Raw genomic sequence first — 24,265 nt, 5'->3', positions numbered from 1 at the left:
AGTCCGCTATAACGAGTACGGCATATAACGAGAACCCTGTCACGTCAAGTTTTTTGTCCCTTCAAAGTTCCTATATTAAACTGTGCATTATCCTTTGGTTGCAGCGAGAGCCCTATCATTGTCGCATCCGTTATTGAGTGATTGCGCCTGCACAATTTTTTTCTGGTACCCAGCCATTACATTGCATTCCATCGATCATCTTCGGGGTCATTTCCTCGCTAGGCCCGGTAGCGATCTCTCTCATCGACATTCGAAGGCGATGTTAGAGTCGATTCGTAATACCCGTAACTGCTGTTCCATAAAGCGAAATCCTAATGTAAAATGCGTTTCTTATTAAATGCATTAATAAAGTTTCCGTTAAGAGTTGTTAACTTCTCAAACATAAAAGCTGAAGTAAACGATCGCTTAATTTTAATGCTAAATACTGCTATTAAGTAAGAATGTGACATACCTCAAGATATGGCAGAGTGCATCATTGATTTTTAGCATTTAGTTTATATTCTCTCTCGCCATTGTAAAGAAACCTGGGTAGCCCGTTTAAGTCACTCCTTAGTACGTGCGTAACTCCCATCATTAGAAATTTAGTTCCCAGTCACGTTGCACTCAGGGCGGGCCAGCGACAGCTAGCGTAGGTAAGGATTTGGTACAGAACTTGGACCTGAAGCACGGTTGCGTGTTGGCTTACATGTGCAGGGAGAGTCGCTCCCAAGCCAATCTTATTCTTTTCGTCTGAAGTTTTGGTGCTTAAATTTACATTCGTGAGGTCTCTTTCAGATTTGCAGTTACAGAAAAGGATGCGTTTAACCGTCTAAGCCTAAACCAAGAACTGATTATTCAAATAGAATCTTCCAGAGGACGTGGAGGTGGAGAGGAACTGCGCGGGGGAGGTTTGATCGGGCAGTCCGTAGCGAGTTGCAGTCCCATGCACCCAGTTACTTGTTATTGGACATTAGCTTGTATGCATTTCATCATACACAACAGATCGACCGTGCTCGCAACATCAGTACTGTATTGTGACCTGTATCAGAACCCGGTAGTGTACCTATAAGGAAGTAGAAATGGATTTAAACTATTAAAAAATGTAGGCCAGCTCTCACCCACTTGACATATGTATTTCTCATTTTCAATTTAAAAGTTATTTGTGTGCTTTTTTCTTTTCCTGTGTGATTTGCAGGGGTTGCGGAATCCAAAATAGACATTGGAAACTTGTGACTTTGTCGGAAATACCAATGATGTTGTTGTGTTTGGGAAAGTATGGTATCATTTAGACCAATTATTGAGAGAGTATCCTCAAAATTGCACCCATCTTCTCTAACGAAATGTGAAAGAAAAGCATGCTTTCACTATTTTTGTACTTTCTTAAGTGTAGAAGGTACACAAAGACAATGATTGCCCATATTTATTACCTACACTGAAAAGTGTTGAAAAGGATCTGCTGGAAAGCGCGAGGAGTATTGCATCACTGGACCCCCCCCTCTCGCTCTCTCTCGCTCTCTCACTCTCTTGCTCTCTGTGTGTGTGTCAGCAGAAGCGTGCTTTTATTTCCGTGCCATCTGAAAGAGCCTGAGTGACTTGTCTAATAATGTACATAAATTAGGCCTACTTTACTTACATGTGCAAAAAGTAACAACGTACATAAATTAAGCCTACTGTGCTTATGTATTCAGCTTACATGTTGGTTAATTTTACATCCGTTAGTGAACTGTACATAAATTAAGGTCCATTATGGAGAACAAAGTTGGACAGTTTATAAATGATGAAAAATTAATGGAGTTATTGAGAAAGTGAATGCTAATCCACACATGAACCGTGTGCAAATCGCCCAGGTGTTAGACATTCCTATGACAACTTGAAACATAAGAGACATGTATAGTTTGTGTTTCTAAGAACATTTTTCCTTGATGTTTTACTGTGTTCTTAAAATGTATTACTTATTTCATTAATTATAATTGTAAACACTTCTTTCTTTTTTTTCATTGATATTGTTTCTACGTTCAAACCTGGCAAGTTTTTGCGTTTTTTGTATGCCAGTCAACCCCATTGAATATATGCAAGTGACTGCATAATTTGTTACTTTGCTAGAAGAGGCCTGCAAGAAAGACTGTTCATATGATCCAAAACAGCTGGCCCTGTGTACAATAGAAGAAAGATATCCATCTAATCAATGGCTTAAAATACATACAGATGGGTCACAGAATTAGGTAAAACAGAGCTAGGGCAGGAATACTTTCATCTCTTCTCACTCCACTTCCCAGAAGGCGAAAACAAAACAAATTTTGATGCAGAGATAAAAGCAATTTCCTATGTACAACAACAGTTATTTGGCAGAAACAATAATTGCCAAAATTTGTTATCCTTAGAGATTCAAAAGCAGCCATCCTAGCCGTCTTGTCAAATAATTTCTCGAAATAAAGAACTGAAAGAAAATTTTATGTATGATAAAAACTCTCCAAAGACTCCACAAACAGATCTCATTTCAGTGGATTCAGTCTCATTTCGGAATAACAGGTAATGAAGAGGCATACAGATTAGCTAAGAGAAGGTACCACACTGTAACAATCTGCGAGTCAGACCTATTTTTATGTCAGCAAAAAGGATTTTGAAAAATACTATTAAAAACAGGCCTGAATAAATGGGGGAAGAAAAAGCAGCAGAAACCAAATTATGGAAGGATATTGATGCTAAATTGGATCAGTATCAAAACAGAGAAGCTGGTAGCCTTCAGACTTAACACTGGCCACGACTATCTTGCGTCTCATCTGAAACGAATCAGCATCCTGAGATCCAAAAAATGCACACTTTGCCATGACCCTAGAAGCAGGAACACTGGCTGCATTGCAACAAACTTGATGTGACAGCCAGAAAATCTCACTCAACTACACTGGAACGCATGAAAGCTGATGGATTGGAATCTGGGCCCACCATAAGATCCTGCTGGCTTTGGTCCAGAGCGTCCCGGTTTCGATTCCCGGCCGGGTCGGGGGGTTCTCGTCTTCACAGACGTGCAGGTCGCCTAATAGGCAGTCTACGTGAAAAAGACCCGCACCTGCCCTCTCTCGAGGCCGTACACCTTTTTTTAGTAATAACCGTAGCCTGCAGTTCTCTAAAAAGGAATTCAAAATAAGAGGATAAAAAGTTTTCGTAATAAATGCGTAAATGATGTGGCCGATAGCAGTTGTTAACTCGTTACAAATAAAGCCTGAAGGAAACGATCGCTTAATTTTAATGTTATATACTTAAATTAAGTAAAAATAAGATTCACCTCAAGATATGGCAGAGTACATCACTGTTTTCAGGGGATAGTTTATATTTTCTCGTGTCTAGTTGAATTTCAGAACATTTCCATGTAAATTCTTAGCAAGGTGGTTATTTCCCTATGTGCACTTGAAATATGTTCTCATGATGCATATACAGTTAGGTTAAGTGATGCTGTTTGAAGAAGATAGCTGAAACGTTTGCCTCAGAGGCGTCTGGAGTGATACCATATATCTTTTTTTTTTTTTTTTTTTTTTTTCAGAATGAAATTAAACATACTTTCACGTAGTATTGGATTTCTAAAAATGAGTAAGCCGTAGTGCAGATATCCACAAAAACGAGTTTTGAACAAACTGATTGCTATTTCGTACCAGTTTTAATGTTTTTTGGCTTCTTCCCAGACTTCTACAAAAAAATCGCATATCTAACGATTATCTGCTATAGCAAGTGAATTCTTCGCAGTTAAGAATTCTTGCTATAGCGGACTTCTACTGTACTTAGTTATGAGAATATCATATTATTGAAATGAAAGCCTCATATTTTGTTCCAGTGCTAAAATGTATTTTTTCTCTTATATTGAATATTCTTGCACAAAGGGGTGACGTATGCTTTTTTTCTTTTCTGTGCAGTACACAGCTGCCATATTATTGTACTTCATAATACACTAGTAGCCACAAAATTCAAAATGTTGGACATAAATTTGTAAAGTGTGATCTCTAAAGATGCGTCCTATGCTGGGAGCAAGAAACTCTATTTTTTTCTCTGAAGATTTAATAAATGAATTGTCAAATGTAACATTGTCAACTCACCTCCGCTGCATTCTTCCCTATGTTTGACACCTGTACACTGCCACTGCTGCGGGACTACTGTCGGCCATTTACCTGCATCAAATCTGGATTACCTCATTGACTCTACAATCTTCATGGACGTTACTCGGCATTTCTAGTGCCATGTGTCATGACTTACCCTGTACCTCCCCTTTCGAACTACCCTATATCCCTTTCGGACCTTAAAAAAACTGACGGTGTGAATTTTTGTTTGTACTTCAAGAACTGTCTAAAATGCTCTTAAATACATACAATTTTAGTTTATTCTACAAAATAAAAATTAACATCTAGAAAAAGCACTACTTACAAAAAATAAGTAAAATAAGTAAAAATTCAGTTCAGTACATGTGAATATACACATGTACATGATCAAATGTTCTATTTTACAGTCTGGAACGATTTTAAAAAATTAAAATCGCATACATTACATTTCTCACGTAGAGTAAGAGTTCTGCTTTCACAGTCCTTTTGGTGGCAACACCCAGCACACCCGCATTCATTGTCTGTAGGGAAACGTAGCCCGCCCAATTGTGCGTATCAGCATTCAAAACCTCATGGTATTACGTACGATGTTGTAAGTTCACAATTTACGTTCATTAGGGCTTATGCCGTGTCAAGAAAATAAGGTGAAATTCTTTACGTTTCGCAGAAAACTGTGCTCTGCTTCATCAGAAGAAAATCTCGACTGTCCATGAGAAAGGCTTCTTAAACAATGACTTTTTGAAATTTATTCGTTATAATAGAAGTGGAAATGATACGTTCATTCGTCACCAGATGGCTTCCCAGACGTAGTGCAGCGCTAGCGTTCGAAGCGGAAGCTGACCGAACCATCAGAATGAGTCTAAGAGGGTCACATAGTGTGTACGTAAAATGACATTGACACAAGCGTGGGATGAAACATCTGGCAATGAACGTACAAATTTGGAATACAGAGATGAAATAACAACAGGGAAGGGAACTACCTACGTAAATTCTTAATGGCTGGCAACCAGGTATTTCTTAATTGATAGTCAGTGTCCCTGTTGAAATTGTTAGGATTTCTACGTATTTCCGCAGCTTCCCGTATAATGCTGGACCTGTAGTGTCTAGTGTGGGTAAGAGCTCGAGCATCGGATCATGACATCATGACCCGGCGATGGAGCGTGCTCAGCTATTGTTGAGACGAATATTATATTCATGTTCCTTGATACGGGTACCAGTGGACTGGCTTGTTTGGCCGATGTATACCTTACCGCAAATGCAGGGAATTTCGTATACCCCAGGATGTAAAAGTGGGGACAATTTGTCCTTGGTTTTATTCAGACTGTGAGCAATTTTATCCTGAAGATCATTTTCTGAGAAGCAAAAGTAGGAAAGAAGAAACACTTTCAATTGTTTCTAGCATAAATGCTCAACGCTCCTTATTTCAATGTTTGCGAGTTTGCAACTAAACATATTCGATCGTCAGTCATGTTCCGATGCAGAGTGGGTCTCGGCCCACAAGTGGCCACAGTTGGCCCGTGGTCCAACAGCTCTGCACTCTGACCGGCCAACAGAGCAGAGGAGGGGTGGCTACGGCTCTACCGTGGTTCTACGCCTCTGTATTCGGGAGATGGGAAAGGGCAGGACCTCTCGGTTGGTCTCCACTGTCGGTTGTCCCCAGAATAGTTTTCCGTGGTTTTTCCATTCTCCTGCACTAAGGCGAATGTCGGAACAGTTCCTGGTATAGGCCGCGGCCGCCAACCCCATCACGTTCTCAGAGTGTCTCCTTCGACGTAACAAATCTCCCGGATGGAGAGACGGTGTTACCGTCTATGAGGCCCGCCTCCCCCTTTAGGGGAAGAATTAAAACGTGTTACTATACTGAAATTCAAGTCAAGAGCTTAGGAAAAGTATCCTTCCGCATGTGAGCACGTCCCCTGTTCCCCCTTCCCGTCTCGTCGCCGTTCTCCATCTCCGCCACAACCAGCTTATCATTAACGCCGTGCGTCCATCTGACAAGTACAGTACTTCATTCTGAAATAGTGAAGCATCAAACGAAATCACTTCCTTTCACATAGCTGTACTTTGATTACGTACCATACCTATTTATTCCTTTATTGACCATGTAAAACCTACAGATTACTGACGAATTCAGAGGCAAGAGAAGCAAGATTTATTTTTATTTCATAATGCGATTTGTGTGAGGCACATGGAGACTTACAACATACGTATACGATTCCACTCTCGTGCAATGACACTCTGTGGCAGTTTCTCACAGTTAAAAAAGCTGAAAAACCCACCCGTGAGTGGGATTGCAAAATATAATACTTCCAGGAATGTTGTAAATATTGTAGTCTCGTCATTCGGAAGGTAAAAAGGAACTCATGATCCTCTCATGACATTTCTGCAGGTAGAGGGCAGTTACGAATTTAAAGTAAAGTACACATTATTATTATTATTATTATTATTATTATTATTATTATTATTATTATTATTATCATCGAATACGCCAAGGATCCTATTCCCATACCGTGTTAAGGCCCTTCCTGTTTTATTTACGGCGAGTGCTGAGCTGACACATCGATCTTTCGCTGGAGACTTGGATTTTCCATTCCGAGCGAGCAGCGTAAACACTGTACACAGAAACGCCGATCAGCTGCGCGGTCTTTTTCACATCTTCCACAGTCCACAGTGGATTCTAATCTCGTAGGCTACTGTAAAAGTTTAAAACAATTTGGTGTAGATTTTCTACTTTATTTTTCTCCATTTTTGTTAGCTTTAAAGTATTTCACATGGGACTCGAGCGTCACAGCATCACACGTCTTGCTCATGGCTGGCAGCCATTATGAATACTGAGCACGCTGTTGCAGCCAATATTGCCAACAGTTTTCTTGGATCCATCTTCAACATCCCACATATTATGTGAACTTATCAACAGTGAAATGAACTCGAACAAACTTACTAAGTACACAGTGCAATAAGATATCAATATCATATTAAATTATTATTATTTTGCTACATACACCACTGAGAACAATACCTATTCATAGCCATCTACGTATGAAATATAAGAGTTGGTAACGAACCCGAATAACATACAACCTGTGATATATTTTCCATATTTATACAGGGCAAAAATTTTAATTCATCAAGTCAGTTCACCAGAATATCTAACCAAACTTAAGAAAGCTCCTTACTTCAGGAACAAGTAACAAACCTAGGGAACTACTTGGCGCTGTGGAAGCCTTTTCACCGACCAGAAGTCTAACATCAAAGGGACCGCTAAGGTCTTGAGTTGACTCTCAGTATAGTATTCTTTACTATAGAACCTTAAGGTAATGTTCTATTTGCAGTGCAGTTTTATGGGCACCTTACAGTAAATGTCCCTCAGAAGAAGTTTTCAGTTAGGAAAATTCAAACAGTATTTAGGCCTTCATTTAGCACATCTACACCGGAATTGCTTTTGGTGCAGAAGAAGAAAATATTGTCATAGGGAGAAGGATGCTTCAAGTAAATCTACACAGAAAAGCAGCTGCTGGGTGCAAAATAAGCTGCAAATGTTTTATTACGGTACTAACGGGTAATGTACCAGTTATATTGTGTAATATGATATAATTTAGAACATATTGCTATTGGGAAGGTAAAGGGTGTGTCATTCTCAATGGGAAAGGAGCATGTTTTTTATTTGTACTTTTTCTAAGGTGGTGGGGGTGGGATGGGAGGAATTGCTGATAGTTCACTCCAAAGGTTGGCACCTCTGTGGTTGGGAAACATCTGTTTCATGAACGTGTTTATTCTGTTTGGATAAAATCTAAGTCATAGTTATGTAATTGATATCTGTAAAGCCTATTGTGAAATGTGTTCTGATCTTCCGGTATTTTCTTGTTGTAACATTCCTAACTATCTGTATTATTCATCTGAAGTTGGCAATTATTCTTCATCCCCTAGTCCCCTTGTGTGCATTTTCCTAACTACTCATACTTATTGCTATTTAAATCTTCCCCCTTTGTATCATCCATGGTTTACCTCTCGTTGCCCAGACCATTGTGAACATGTCGCTTCCATGATCCCTTTATATCTTTCGTAGGTAAAAATAATGAACCACCCCACCTGCCACAAATAGGACATAACATACTTGGTGCATATGTGCTTTAGTAGAATTCTGTTTATAGAACAATTTTATAATAATTTTTCAGGTTGAGCATGCTTCTCAATGAGATCTCAACTGAGAAGGAGTCTAAAACTGTCATCTTTGTGGAAACCAAGAGGAAAGTCGAATCAATCACAAGAAGTATCCGAAGATTTGGGTAAGAAGAACTTAAATGTAGGCTTTGCCATGTACTGCAAGAAGAAAACTTGTCACTTATCAAACAATATTCTTTACAGGTACCATGCTGTTGCCATACATGGAGATAAATCACAACAAGAGAGAGACTATGTCATGAAAGGTTAGTTTGTCCTGATTACTTTTGTTTAATGGTTTATATAAAAGTGGAGTTGTCTGTGTCTGTGTCGGTCGTGTAAGTGCAAGCCATTCAAGGGCCGGTGGGTTCAAACTCCACAGTTGGCATGTTTGAAAAGTTTTTCTGTCGTTCTCCATTTTCACGACTTTGTAGCTGTAACTACTGCTGCTGCCTTCTCAATCCTTGCCCTTCTCCATCTCATTGTTACTGAAAAACCTCTTTACATGCGGTAGCAAAAAGAAAAATGGAGAGAGTGTGGTACCTAAGCTAACTTACATGTTCCTTGAAACAAAATCCTACTTCTTAATATCCAGTATTTTCTTGCTGTACCATTCCTAAGTAGTTGTCTTATTTTTGAATATCTGCTTTATTCATCCAAAGTTGGTAATTAGTCTTCATCCCCTTGTATGTATTCTGTTGTTCAGCCAAGAAAAAGGTGATTATCATGCAGAGAAATGGACAGTGTGTTGGCTCCATTAGAAGGAAAGAACTAGAAACTATTCATCATCGTTGTACAGTTCCAGTTTCCAGGGTACTGTTTGTGAGCCTTTTCCACTTCCTCCTCTCCATATACAATTTGTCATGGAGAACATCATCCACTGTCCGTCCTCAGGTAACTAGATCAACCTTAATCATGTCCATCCATTGGGTTTTAGGTTTTCCTGCAGATCTTTTCCCTGTCACCTGTCCTTCCAAACTTATTCTGGCTGTTCTTGTAGGCTCCATCCTCATCACATGCCCATACCACCGTAGTCTGGATGTGCTTATTCGGTCTAATAGGAATGTCTTCATTCTGGCTTCCTTCCTCAGCTCCTCATTTCTTAACTTGTCCATCTTGGTCTTCTGGATGGTGGATCTAAGAAATTTCATCTCTGATGCTTGCAGTCTTGATGAATCTATTTTTGTGATGGTGCAAGTTTCAATACCATACATCAGTATTGGTATGAAATAGCTGTTAAACATAATCAGTTTGGCCGGTTTTGGAGTCATGGCATCCCATAAGTGTTCTTACTTGTTTGTAGAATTCTGTTACATTTTGTACTCTGTAATTTCCTTTCTGACCAAATTATCACTGGAGATTACACTTCCAAGGTAAGGAAAACCATCCACACACTACCTGGTGGTCTCCTAGTTTTACACTTGCTGGATGCCCTTCTCTGTTGACTGCCATCATCCCTGTCTTGGTCACCCCGTGGGGCTTACAGTTCCAATATCTGTGGCTAGCTTGAGGTAGTTACCATCCCCGATTTTTGATGGCGCTGGAGGTCATTCATAACGTAGTCTAACGTCAATCAGTGGGCCCTTCTATCAAGGAATTAGTCGTATCATGGAGATAATATTGCTGGATTGCATTGAATCAGACTTCACCCAATCGATTAACCTTCTTCAAAGTTATGTAGATTTTAAGCGATAGTTCCCATGATGCTACAGTATTTGTCGTTTGAATTCCAAGTGCCCATGTGCTTGTGCTGTAAATCTTTGTTCCTTGTGCTTGTTTATTAGAAACATGTCTCTGCCAGTCCTCCTGAAATCCTGTATGTCCTGTTTGAGTACACCTCAGGGGCTGAAAGCTGAATGGTTCTGTCAATGTAGTTCTATATATTTCCTGTCTCAGTGCATTGAATTATTTTCATTTTCATGTGGTACTTGGATATTGATGCAATACCCCATTCTCTTGCATATGGTGTGCTCTGCTCTCTTGCTTTTGAAGGGATTTCTTATCTGTTATAATATCACCGTTGTGTTAATGTGTCAATCCTTCATTTGAAGTTAAAGCTGCTTTGAGGTGTGTGGTTATGTTCTCAGTAACATAGTATGCCATATGAACTTGGGGTATCAGATCATTATTTACAACATAGTAAGTACTTGAAATACAAATACAGTAGAAGTCCGTTATAGCGAGAATTCACGACAGCGAAAAATTCACTCGCTATAACGGACTGTCGTTATATCCGATTTTTGTATAAAAGTCGGAAAATCCTTCATGCACATTAAAATCGGTATGAAACGGCAATCGGTTTGTTCAAAACTTGTGTTTCTGCAGATGATATCCACACTACGGCTTACATGTTTATTTTTCGTAAACCGATACTAGGTGAAAGTGTGTTTTTAATTTATTTCTGAAAAAAATAGCGTATTTATCCGAATCCAAGATGAACCCCACCTTTCCCTTCAAAAAGTTTAAATCAGGCTCAAAAAGAAGTGTGGAAAATCATATGAATGCCTTGTTATACAGTAGGCCTACGCTTTTTAGAGTATTTTTAAATGCCGATCATTGACTTTCGTCACGCCGTTTTTTGTTTTTGCGGCAGCACAATTATTCTTTATTTCCGCGGGTTTAAGGACCATTTACTTAACATTGGCATCATAATACCGAAGAGAACTCGTTGAAAATTTTCCGGCAGTACCTATTCCATGCGCCTCTACAATACAACGATCCATCGGGAAATTATTCCTGCTGTCTATAAAACTGTTACTTTTACGCAGTGCCTGATATGACCGGCTACCGCTACACGCATGTCTCGCTTGTCGGGTTCGGCCAAATTCAGCGGCTAGCGATGTATAGGCCTAATCGCGAACGTTGAAAGTCAACGAATGAGTTTATTGCGCCATGGTATGGCCATTCCGCCCTTGCGTTTTTCATGCACATACCTCACAATTTCACCTTCGACTTCTTTAAGGCGTCCTTGTTGCGGACCACTGAATGCATTTTTTGTGGAAGCACGCATTTTTTTTAGCTCTTTGTCTTCACGCTAACGCCAAATATTGGCTTTAGTTAGGCCTATGCCGTATTTTCTTGCGGCTGTACAATTATTCTACATTTCCGAGTGTTTAATAAACATTACCTTAAAATTGGCATCATAATATCAACTAGAACCCGTTGAAAATTTGCCGGTGGTACCTTTTCCACGTATCTTTACAATACGACTATCCATCACGAAAATATTCCTGCTGTGTATAAATCTTAATTTTACTAAGCGTCAAATACAATAGACGCGTTATGACTCTGCCACTGAGTAGCCATGGCTTTTCTAAGAATTCGAAGGGTCGCATGTTTTGATGCCATTCTGCAGATTTGAGAAACACACAGGCACTGCACAACCGGTTGTCGCTGCTAGCGATTTGTAGTAAAGAGGCAGTCATTTATTGTCAACGAGTTCTGTGCGCGTGTGAAAAGAAGCAGCGTGGTTACTGGGGTAGTTGCTAGTGGTATCCAATTAACTTACTGTTAGGCCGTGAATGCAACAACCCTTGAGTTTTCGCATGAGATTCTGAGGAAAAAAGTATTGGATTCAGAAAAATACGGTATCACTCCAGAGATTTAAGTGGCAAACACCTCAGCTTTCTTCCTCAAACAGTCACTTAACATAACCGTATAAGTAGCCTATCATTAAAACATTTGAAATGCATGTAGAGAAATAACCTCCTCGTGAAAAATGTACATGTAAATAGCCATAACTAGACGTGAGAAGATATGAAATATCCTCTGAAATCAGTGATGTACTCTGCCATATCTTGAGGTGTATCACATTCTTACTTAATTTCCGTATATAACATTAAAATTAAGATATTGTTTATTTCAGTCTTTATTATTAACGAGTTAATAACTGCTATCGGCCACGTTATTTACGCATTTATTACGAAAACATGTTATCCTCTTTCATTTCGAGTTTTCTTTAGAGAACAGCTGTGGATGGGTATTACTAATCAACTCCAACATCGCCTTTGAATGTCGACGAGAGAGCTCGCAAATACACAAAGTGAAAAAACTATACCGTACCGAAGATGATCAATCGCATTTTGTTGCAAACGTTTCAGTTTTCTTATTCAAACAGTCACATATCCTAACTTAACTGTACTATACGTATGATGAAAAGACACTTCACGCGCCAGTAGAGAAATTACAACCTTCTCGCTATAAATTTTCATAATAGCCTTTCCGTAATGTAACCAGACGTGACAAAATATAAACTACCGGTAACCTCTGAAATCAATTAAGCACTCTGCCATATCTCGAGGTGTATCCCATTCTTACTTAATTGCAGTATTTAGCCTCAAAATTAAGTGGTCGATTAATCAGCCTTCATTTTTAACGAGTTAACAACCGTTATCGGACACGTTATTTACGCATTTATTACGAAAATATGTTCTCTTTCATTTCAAATTTTCTTTACGGAACAGCTGTCGACGGGTATTACTAATCGACTCCGACATCGCCTTCGAATGTCGGCGAGAGAACTCGTTAGTGCACATAGCGAGGAAAAGATTCCGAAGGTAATCGATCGCATGCAATATCACTGCTGGGGTGCATAAATATCGGTAACGGAAAAAAATCGCGCGCGCTTAATCGCTCGTAATAACGGATGCTTCAGTGATGGGGTTCTCGCTGTAACCAAAGGACGATACATAGTTTAACATAGGAATTTTGAAGGGACAGAAAAAAGTCGTCGCTATAACGGAGTTCTCGTTATATGCCGTACTCGCTGTATCGGACTTCTACTGTATTTTTAAGAGATTGTTTGTTGAGTCGTAACTCGTGTTTGTACAACTTTAATTCACCCTTCATGGGTTGTTTCTGAACTTGTAATTGAATATGCATTCACTATTTTATTTCCCTTTTTACTCTTATTTAATCATAATGCTATAATATTATGTGTAGTGTATGTTTGTATGTATGTACCTATGCTTATTTCTCACGTTTTGGCTGAAGACGCTAAATAGCATTGAAAGTTCCAAGTAAACATGTTGTAACTTAACCATTATAACATTTATTTGTATTGAAAAGGTGGACCCTTTAAGTTACCTCTTATGTTCTCAGTTCAATACAGATATAAGATGAAATTCTTAAATTTAAATGTTCTACTGTACATTCTGAAATACGTAAATTTTTACCACTCTTCTTGGACTTCCCCTTCCTTTCATTCTTGGACTTCCCCTTCCTTTCATTCTTGGACTTCCCCTTCCTTTCAACCATGTTCACTACTCAGTACGATGTTAATCACAACTGAAGCACAGAACGCCAAGATCTCAAGCAAGTACCGTTTGGTATTTCACAGCTTTTGCTCAAAAAGCGCTTCAAGGTTCTTCTCACTACCCCATGTGCACATTGAAGGATGATTTCCAAAAAAACTACTGTGAGTCATAAGTTTGTGCATAGAATATATCTTGCCATTTTAAAGACTGCAACCATTGTAAACACGTAAATGATTCAGTTTGCTCTTAAGGACCAGATATCATATATGCATAAAAATAGTTTAAATGAAATAATTTGCTGTGATACAGGATTTTTTGGGGGTCACTGAAAAAAGTATAAGTGTAGAAGACATAGTTGTGTAATGTGTAAGTTTAAATGTGTTAATTTTGCTACTTTGATAGATGTAAGGGCTGTACATTATATTTTCATATTAGCCAATGCCAGAAGTTTGGCTTCTTCGGCACTATTTTTCTGTATCCCAGTCGGAGTATTGACGTCAGTCTTGGTAGAACATGCTCTCCATTCTGTACTCGGAATATTTAATTCTTGTAGTGCTTAGTAAGAATGTTTGTGATATTATTTTCAGTAATCTTCAGGCATGTTTTTTTTTTTTTCTTTCTTGTTCCAGAATTCAGAAATTCAGATTCAGGTATTTTGGTTGCTACTGATGTTGCTGCCAGAGGATTAGGTCAGTATGAGAATTTAACTATTACAGCAAGGTTTCCACTTTCTGTAAGAGAGTTACAAGCAAAATTAGTAGTAGTAATAGTAGTAATATAATGATAATAAAAAAATGTATATCTCAAAACTGACCCAGCTGTTCAGTCAGCAGAAGAAATTTTAAAGCTAATTTGCTGTGACTGCTTATGTAAGCTTTTTCAGATGGTGAATTTTTGTGTAGTATTTGGAGAGAGCTGGGTGGTTTAACCCATTAGTGCATAGTGTCTGAAAAATTGGACTTAGTAGAAAATAAAATTGTGTGATGTTTATGCATGGTTTTAATCCAGGGGTACTTTCTTGTGCTTCAGAAAGGCAGTAGCTAACAAGAACTAAGGATACATCATTCTTTATCCTTACCATTTATTGTTGAATCACACTTATTGCGAGCATGGCGGGAGTTTTATGCAACAGTCTAGATTTTTATTTATGAATTAACAAATATTTCCAATAATTCCAAACTTTGGTATGGACCATATGGTTGACAGTCCTATGACTCTACCAACACAGATGTCAGTTATGTTTTATTATTGACGCAACAGAGGCTTGTAAATATAGCTGCCCTGAAAATCGCCGCTATGCACACGGAGTCCTACTGTCTCAGACATTTGTATTCCCTGACTAGTTTGATGGCAAGTGAAATATTGGAAGTTTTGAAGGAAGAACAGACATTTGGACAGGACCAGCACATGAAATCTGATGGCTGTGAAACGGTTGATGATAATGACAAATGACCGTTAGAATTTCACCTGAAATACAGTACTTCCAACTGTAAATAGCGTATACAGTACAGTAGAGTCTCGATTATCCGACCTAAACGGGACCTGGAGTACGTCGGATCACCGAAAATGTCGGATAATACAGAATAACTTTGAAAATGTACTGAAACAGACAGGAAGGCTATACTCTAGAACTAATAGAATGACATGTTTTACGGTACTCTATTTATTGAATTATCAATTCAATTGTACATTACATGCAGTATTGAACGAAAACATTCCAGATGTCTTACGAAAAGAAAATTTTCTCCACAGATATTAAGCTGCCTAATGTCGTACAGTTTTTTCCAACAATCAAGCCACCCAGCACTGGCAGGAAAATTAGGGTCCCCTTAATTAAACTCCTTCTGGAAATACACAGCCTTTTCCTGCAGAATGGGACCAGATATTGGTAGGCCCTTTTCCGGGTGTTGAGATAACCAAAGAAATAGTGCTTCACTTACTTTTTCGTACTCACATTTGTTCAGTGTTTTTCTCTGCTCTGGTAGAGCACCAATTTTCAATTTCTTCCCTCTGCTTTTTCCAGTCTCCCACTGTAACACACCCAACACCATTATCTGAAGCCACATTTTGAAGAATTTCCCCTTTGTCCAGTGTTTTTAATGCACTCAACTTGTCTTCCCTAGAAACAATCACTTTCTTCAGTTTACTCGCTATACTCACAGAGGATATGAAAATTATAACATCCGCACCCAACCAATACTACAATGAACAATTACTGAAGACTCACTGCACATGTCCTTGAGAAAAAAACTGTCCTACCGCCAGCGGTCAGGCCAGTGCTTGTCCCATGGACCCACCCTCCACACCGGGTGTGCTTGAATTTAGTCTCCACCAAAAGTTCAAATTAAGTCTACCAATGTCGGATAACACGGAATGTCGGATAAGCGAGGGTCGGATGAGCGAGACTCTACTGTATTGTGATAAGTCTTTGGTGGAAATTTTAGATCTACTTTACAGTGTAAATTGGATAAGGTAATCAAACTCTCTAACACTACCTAGCTTGCAACATTATTGTATAATATGCTGAGTAACTAATGTTGTTGTACTGACCTGAGTGCATAGCGCCAGATATATCGGACTTCCTGTGTAAATAAAACTATGACGTATGAACTTTCTGATTGTTAGAACATGTTTCTGCAATTGTTAAGAATAGAAATGTGTAGATAAATTGAAATAAAGCACAAAAAATTTACTTTATGCACTAACAAGGTAGCTTACAAGAAGCTTACATGTCTTCTAATTTGCCATTAACAATTAATTTTAGTATTATTTACTACAATTCTGAGTTAAAATATGGGTCTAGGAAAAGAAGTGTGAGCCGTCATTTATATATAATATTTTTTCGCATAATTAACTCACTTTCTTTACGAAAAATACAAGCGAAAACTTTCTATGCGTAAGTTATTCAAGGAATTCAGATATTAAAAAATTATTTACATTTAAAAGGTATATCAAATATAATATAAACACAGACGGTTCAATCAATTTGCTGTTATCGTCGTTTGGTGTAAAATTCTGGCGTGATATTTTTTCTGGAAGGTCAAATAGGGTAGGCGTACATCAGGTGAGTTGGACGTGTGGGTTTGAAGTACCAACACTGGAAAATATGCTTCCTGTTAAAGAGCTGAAAATACGACCTGAAGTGAAATAAACATGAACTACTAAAAGTACAATTCGTGTACAGTAGAAGTCCGTTATAGCGAGAATTCATAACAGTGAAAAATTTACTGCTATAATGGATTGTCGTTATATCTGATTTTTTTATAAAAGTCAGAAACCCCTTCATGCACTTCAAAATCGGTATGAAACGGCAATCAGTTTGTTCAAAACTTGCATTTTCGCAGATGATATCCACACTACGGCTTACTTGTTTGTTATTTTTCATAATCCGATACTACGTGAAAGTGTGTTTAATTTCATTCTGAAAAAAATATAGTTCCGTATTTCTCCGAATCCAAGATGAACCCCACTTTTTCCTTCAAAAAATTTCAATCCGGCTCAAAAAGAAGTTTGTAAAATCATACAGGCCTGCACATTTTTAGACTATTTTTAGATGCCGAACATTGACTTTCATCACGCCGTATATAATTTTTTTTTTTTTGCGGCTGCAAAATTATTCTTTATTTCTGCGGGTTTAAGGACCATTAACTTAACATTGGCATCATAATACCGAAGAGAACTCGTTGAAAATTTTCCGACAATACCTATTCCATGTGTCTCTACGATACGATTCATCAGGAAATTATTCTTGCTGTCTATAAAACTGTTAATTTTACGCAGCGTCAGATATAACAGTCTACCACTACACTCATGTCTCGTTTGTCGGGTGCGGCCACATTCAACGGCTAGTGATGTATAGGCCTAATCGCGAACATTGTAAGTCAACGAATGAGTTTATTGTGCCACGGTATGGCCAGTCGACCTTGCGTTTTTTGTCCACACAATTTCATCATAGACTTCTTTAAAGTGTCCTTGTTGCAGACCACTGAATGCATTTTTTGTACAGTACGCATTTTTTAGCTCTTTGTCTTCACGCTAACGCCAAATATTGGCTTTAGTTAGGCCTATGCCGTATTTCCTTGCGGCTGCAAAATTATTCAGAGTGTTTAATAAACATTAACTTAAACTTGGCATCATAATATCGACTAGATCCCGTTGAAAATTTGTCGGCAATACCTTTTCCACATATCTTTACAATACGACTATTCATCACGAAAATATTCCTGCTGTCTGTAAACCTTAATTTTACTAAGCGTCAAGTACAATAGACGTGTTAAGACTCTGCCACTGAGTAGCCATGGCTTTTCTAAGAATTCGAAGGGCCGCATGTTTTGATGCCATTCTGCAGATTTCAGAAACACACAGGCGCTGTGCACTGTACAACCGGTAGCAATGTGTAGTAAAGAGGCGGTCGTTTTTTTGTCAACGAGCTCTGTCCGTGTGTGAAAAGAAGCAGTGTGGTTACCGCGGTAGTTGCCAGTGGTATCCATTAACTTACTGTTAGGCCGCGAATGCGACAACCCTTGAGGTTTTGCATGAGGTTCTGAGAAAAAAGTCTTGGATTCGGAGAAATACGGTATCATTTCAGGGATTTCTGTGGCAAACACCTCAGCTTTCTTCTTCAAACAGCGTCACCTAACCTAACCATACATGTAGCCTATCATGAAAAACATATTTGAAACGCGTGTAGAGAGATAATCTCCTTGCGAAAAATTTACATGTAAATAGCCGTAACTAGACGCGAGAAGATATGAAATATCCTCTGAAATCAGTGATGTACTCTGCCATATCTTGAGGTGAATGAAATTCTTACGTAATTTCCGTATATAACACTAAAATTAAGATATTGTTTATTCAGTCTTTATTTTTACGAGTTAACAACTACAATCGGCCACGTTATTTACGCATTTATTATGAAAACTTGTTAAACTCTTTCATTTCGAATTTTCTTTAGAGAACAGCAGTCGATGGGTATTACTAATCAACTTCAACATCGCCTTTGAATGTCAACGAGAGAGCTCGCAAATACATAGTGAGAAAACTATACCGTACCGAAGATGATCGATCGCATTTTGTTGCAAACATTTCAGTTTTCTTATTCAAACAGCGTCACGTATCCTAACTTAACCGCACTATGCGTATGACGAAAACACACTTCAAGCGCCGGTAGAGAAATTGTACCTTTCTTGCTATAAATCTTCATAGTGGCCTTTCCGTAATTTAACCAGATGTGACAAAATACAAACTTCTGAAATCAATTAAGCACTCTGCCATATCTCGAGGTGTATGCCATTCTTAATTGCATTATTTAGCCTCAAAATTGAGCCGTCGTTTAGTCAGCCTTAATTTTTAACGAGTTAACAACCGTTATCGGACACGTTATTTTCGCCTTTATTACGAAAATATGTTCTCTTTCATTTAGAATTTTCTTTACGGAACAGCTGTTGACGGATATTACTAATCGACTCTGACATCGCCTTCGAATGTCGGCGAGAGAAGTCGCTAGTGCACATAGCGAGGAAACGGTGCCGAAGGTAATCAATCGCATGCAATATCTTTGCTGGGGTGCATAAATGTCAGTAACGGAAAAAATCGTGCACGCTTAATCGCTCGTAATAACGGATGCGCCAGTGATAGGGTTCTCGCTGTTACCGAAGGGCAATACACAGTTTAATATAGGAACTTTGATAAATTTTGACTCTCACCAATACCAAATCAAAAGTGAATTTTAGGGGTGAAACATCAGAGACATTTGAAATTAAAACTGGACTACGGCAGGGAGATGGGCTCTCGCCACTATTATTTAACTGTGCTCTAGAAATGGTAATGAGGGAATGGTTTAGAAAATGTCTCCCCAAAATATTGGCGGAAAAATCAAAACAAATTGCCTGGGTTTTGCTGACGATTTAGCATTACTAGCAGTGGACATAAAAGAAGCAAAAGCCCAGATATCAGAACTTCAAAACATTGCAAATAAAATTGGTCTCAAAATATCATTTGAAAAAACAGAAATTATGCCCCAAAAACCAACACAGCTAAAAGAAGTCACCATAAATGGTAATAAATTCAAAATAGTAACTCAGTTTAAATATCCTGGAGAAGTAATAACACATAACTCAAATGAAAAAATCTCAATCCAAGTAAGAACAAATAGATTAGCTAAAGCACAAAAATTAACATGGCATATCTACAAAAAGAAATGTCTGTCAATAAATACAAAAATAAAACACTACAACACAGTTATAAAACCGGAAGCTACATATGCAGCAGAAACACTCTTTTACCTGAATAAACAATCAAAAACTGACAGACTTCAGAAAATTGAAAGGGGGATTGGAAGAACCTGCAACAACAAAAAATACCAGAAAGATGGACAGTGGCAGTTAATACCTAACAGTCGTGTACAAAGAGCTAGAACCCATTACAGATACTATGCATAAGAGGAGACTGGGATTCTTTGGACATATCATGAGGATGCTGGATAAGAGACTTCTGAAACAACTAGTACAAAATTGAATACAAAACTCAAGAATACAAACCTCCACTTTACCCTTACACAAAACAAACCAACAACACGCACATTTTCAACTGAGGAAAGGGCACGAAGATCGGAGCGTCTGAAGAAGTACTGGGAGGACCACAAAGCCCGAACAATCCCTTCAAAGAGACCTGAATGGCGGACTGACTAAAGTGATCCTATGTGGTCATAAAAGAAGAAGAAACAATTAATGGGACCAGTTTCGACCTATTTTAGGGTCATCTTCAGCCATATTGTCTGTAGAAGAAAATATTTGAAACACAGTGGTTTTAAAGATGGTCTTCAAACATAGAAGTTTGACACTGAAAAATTGTTTTTAGAATTACATGAAAACACATTTGTTGTAAGAAAGCAGTCCACTTAGCTGCAGGAATATATGAGAAGTAGTCTTTTATATTCTTTGCAGTATTCAAGAGCGTAGATACAAATCAAAATTCACTGTCTTGATGAGATGTGGAATCGGGCACAGATTCACAATGTTGTTGTAGTACAGGAGAAGTCATCATTTGATATTCTTATCACTCCGAAGCGTATATACACTTAAAATCATTTATAATCTTGAAGAGATGCAGAGTTGAGCATGTATGTAGAGTATTGCCTCAGAAAAAATTAGAGTTGAAACAAATATATTATTGTTTTGAAAAGGAAATTTCATACATTTGTGTAAAGAAAACATTCAATAATGTATACATTACTTCACTAAGTATGCTATAATGTATATTGAATGATATTCTTACCATTCTGAGAAAAAGTTGTGGCAGATATCTTCATACGAGCACGTTTTTACTCAACATGCGCCAATACACGGCCGGTAGAGCGCACTAGTATACATACTTACCACTATGATATTCTTACCATTCTGAGAAAAAGTTGTGGCAGATATCTTCATACGAGCACGTTTTTACTCAACATGCGCCAATACACGGCCGGTAGAGCGCACTAGTATACATACTTACCACTTTCAATTATTGTGTGATCAATGTGGCAGTGGAGCGCGAATTTCAAAATGTGGTGAGTATTTATACGAGAGACCGTTTGGAGCTGTAGTGATCAACTACAATGTTTAATGTACATAGGTTCTTGTGTATAATATTGACGTAGAGAGCAAGTGGTAAGTGTACTTACCGGTAACCTATAAAGGGTTCATAATAGATCCCAGGGAATCACTGGAGAGGTGGAAGGAATGTTTTGAACATCTTTTCACTGTAAAAGGAAATCTTCTGGTGGTGTTGCGAACAGCCAAGCTCGTGGGGAGGAGGAAGATGACGGTGAAATTACACTTGAGGACGTGGAAAGGGTGGTAAATAAAGACCATTGTCATAAAGCAGCAGGGATAGATGAAATTAGACCTAAAATGGTGAAGTATAGTGGGAAGACAGGGATGAAAAGGCTTCATAGATTAATAAGATTAGCATGGTGTGTTGGTAAGGTACCAACAGATAGGACAAAAGCAGTAAGTGCACCTATCTATAAGCAAGGGAACAGGAAGGATTGCAACAACTATGTGGTATCTCATTGATTAGTATACCAGGCAAAGTATTCACTGGCATCTTGGAAGGGACGGTGCGATCAGTGGTTGAGACGGATGAAAACCAGTGTGGTTTCAGACCACAGAGGGACTGTCAGGATCACATTTTCAGTATATGCCAGGTAATTGAAACATGCTACAAGAGGAATAGACAGCTGTGTTAGTTTCGTAGATCTAGAGAAAGCATATGGCAGGGTACCGAGGGAAAATATGTTCGCCATACTGGGGGACTGTGGAATTAAAGGTAGATTATTAGAATCTAAGGCATTTGTGTGGGCAATTGGGCTTGAGTGAGAATTGGTGGTAGACTGAGTTCAAAGGGGTTAGACAAGGCTGTAATCTTTCACCTTTGCTGTTCGTAGTTTACATGGATCATCTGCTGAAAGGTTTAAAGTGACAGGGAGGGATTCAGTTTGGTGGAAATGTAGTAGGCAGTCTGGCCTATGCTGACGAGTTGGTCTGAATGGCAGATTGTGTGGAAAGCCTGCAGTCTAATATCTTGGAACTTGAAGATAGGTGCAGTGAGTATGGTACGAAAATTAGCCTTTCAAAGACTAAATTGATGTCAGTAGGTAAGAAATTCAACTGAATTGAATGTCAGATTGGTGATACAAACCTGGAACAGAAGTATTTAGGTTGTGTGTTCTCCCATGACGGTGATATAGTGAGATTGAATCAAGGTGTTGTAAAGCTAATGCAGTGTGCTTGCAGTTGCGATCAACAGTATTCTCTAAGAAAGAAGTCAGCTCCTGGACGAAACTACGAAGCGTGTTTTTTTTAATTAAGGTCCGTTTTGCTGTAGACACTAGTTGTTCGCTCGCATATCGCAACGAGCACGTTTAAAGATAAACATTTCATGATGTTCCGTATTGAACTATATGACAATTAAATTGAAATAACAAATAACGTAGTTCAACCTATTCAATACAAATAAATATGAAATGTAGTGTTACATTCCTATTTAATTATAAGCGGTACCGGTTTCGACCCGAATCCGGGTCATCAGCCGAATAAAATGCAAAAACAATGCATAGGTAAATAGGAAATTAAAGAATGAGTCTTTCACAAAACAGTTGAAAAGGCAATATAAGATAATGTGGATTGGCACTGTGTGATTTAAAATTGTAAAATCTAGAAGTAGTAGGTCAGTTACTTATATGAAGTAAGGCACAATCTTCTGAATAGTAGAACTACACGCAAAGTTCGGCACGTTTCAAAATGTTTACGAGAAGAGGTGAACAGTTAAATGAGCCAGGCACAGTGCCAATCCCCATTAACTTACATTGCCTCTTCAACTGTTTTGTGAAAGTCTCATTCTTTAATTTCTTATTTACCTATGCATTGTTTTTGCATTTTATTCGGCTGAGCCAGATTGGGGTCGAAACCGGTACCACTTCCGCTTATAATTAAATAGGAATGTAACACTACATTTCATATTTATTTGTATTGAATAGGTTGAACTTATTTGTTATTTCAATTTAATTACGAGCGCGTGAGTCGTGTACCGGCATGCCTCGGGAACAACTGTGCTCAGTTTCAGCTCTGTAGCTAACCTGTATGGTTCTGTTCTGTGCTTTCAAAATGTTTGACTATCAACTCGCCCGCCGCTTGTAAGGTTCGGTCAGTGATACGGTTTTTGTCAGCAAGGAACCTGTCTGCTGATGAAATTCGACAGATTTGCGAAGTGTACGGTGATACTGTTATGAGTGAAAGCAAATTGCATAAGAGGGTACGCCAATTCAAAGCTGGCCGTGACATCGATGATGAGGACCGCTCCGGTCGCCCTTCTTTGATTAGACGATTTGGTGGCTTTGGTTGAAGCGAAGAATCGTGAGAACAGGTGCTTCACAATAATAGGTATCTCAAATGAATATCCTGATGTGGTGAGATCAGTGCTTTACAACATTGTTTCTGAACACCTAAAGTTTAGGAAACTGTGCTCCCATTGGGTCCTGAAACTCCTAACAGAGGACCACAAAAACCAAAACCTCTTCTCGTTATGATGAAGGGGACTGCTTCTTGAGTCAGATCGTAACTTGAGACGAAACATGGGTTCGCATATCACGCCTGAATCGAAGCAACAGAGCATTGAATGGAGACACAAACACTCGCCTGTAAAGGTGAAGGCCGAATAGACTCTGTCCCAGCGCAAAAACATGGCGTCGGTGTTTTGGGATAGGCATTGCGTTTTGTTGGTCAACTTCATGCAACGAGGAACCATTATCAATGTAGAAGCATACTGCCAAACCCTGAGAAAGTTACGCAGAGCGATTGAAAACAAAAGATACGGCATGCTGACAAAGGAATTGTCCTTCTCCATGACAATGCAAGACCTCACACTGCAGGTCAGACCCGCGATTTATTGGACAGTTTTGGCTGCGAAGTTTTAGACCCCCCCACCCTACAGTCCTGATCTTGCGCCGAGCAATTACCATCTGTTCCTCCACTTCTAACATCACCTCAGTGGCAACCATTACAATGATGACAATGTGAAAATGGCTGTGAACTCTTGGTTATCGGCAAAGGCGTCCAGTTTCTATGAAGAGGGTATTTTAAAATTGAACAAACTTGGCAAGTATGTCGAAAAATAGAGTGAAGTATGTACTTTCTGAAAATAAATTTACATTTTTGAAATATCCTTTTGTTGTGTACTTATTTTCAAACGGACCTTACTTAAAAAACACACCTCGTATATTTACATCGGTCTGTTTTCACACCA

At 38.6% G+C, this 24,265-nt stretch overlaps 1 protein-coding gene across 2 annotated transcripts in view; it reads left to right on the top strand.

Moving 5' to 3' along the window:
* Positions 1-24,265, top strand: part of LOC136857036 (ATP-dependent RNA helicase p62) — a 154,868-nt gene that overhangs the window by 82,219 nt on the left and 48,384 nt on the right. For both annotated transcript variants that reach the window (XM_067135384.2, XM_067135383.2), the window contains exons 9-11: positions 8,240-8,350; positions 8,430-8,491; positions 14,110-14,169. In XM_067135384.2, the coding sequence (XP_066991485.1) occupies positions 8,240-8,350; positions 8,430-8,491; positions 14,110-14,169 (233 nt within the window). The remainder of the gene's footprint in view (positions 1-8,239; positions 8,351-8,429; positions 8,492-14,109; positions 14,170-24,265) is intronic.

Source organism: Anabrus simplex, chromosome 1, assembly GCF_040414725.1.
Source record: "Anabrus simplex isolate iqAnaSimp1 chromosome 1, ASM4041472v1, whole genome shotgun sequence".
NCBI classification, from domain to species: domain Eukaryota; kingdom Metazoa; phylum Arthropoda; class Insecta; order Orthoptera; family Tettigoniidae; genus Anabrus; species Anabrus simplex.
The sequence above is the reverse complement of the archived record's forward strand: the minus strand, read 5'-3'. Positions and strand labels throughout refer to the sequence as shown.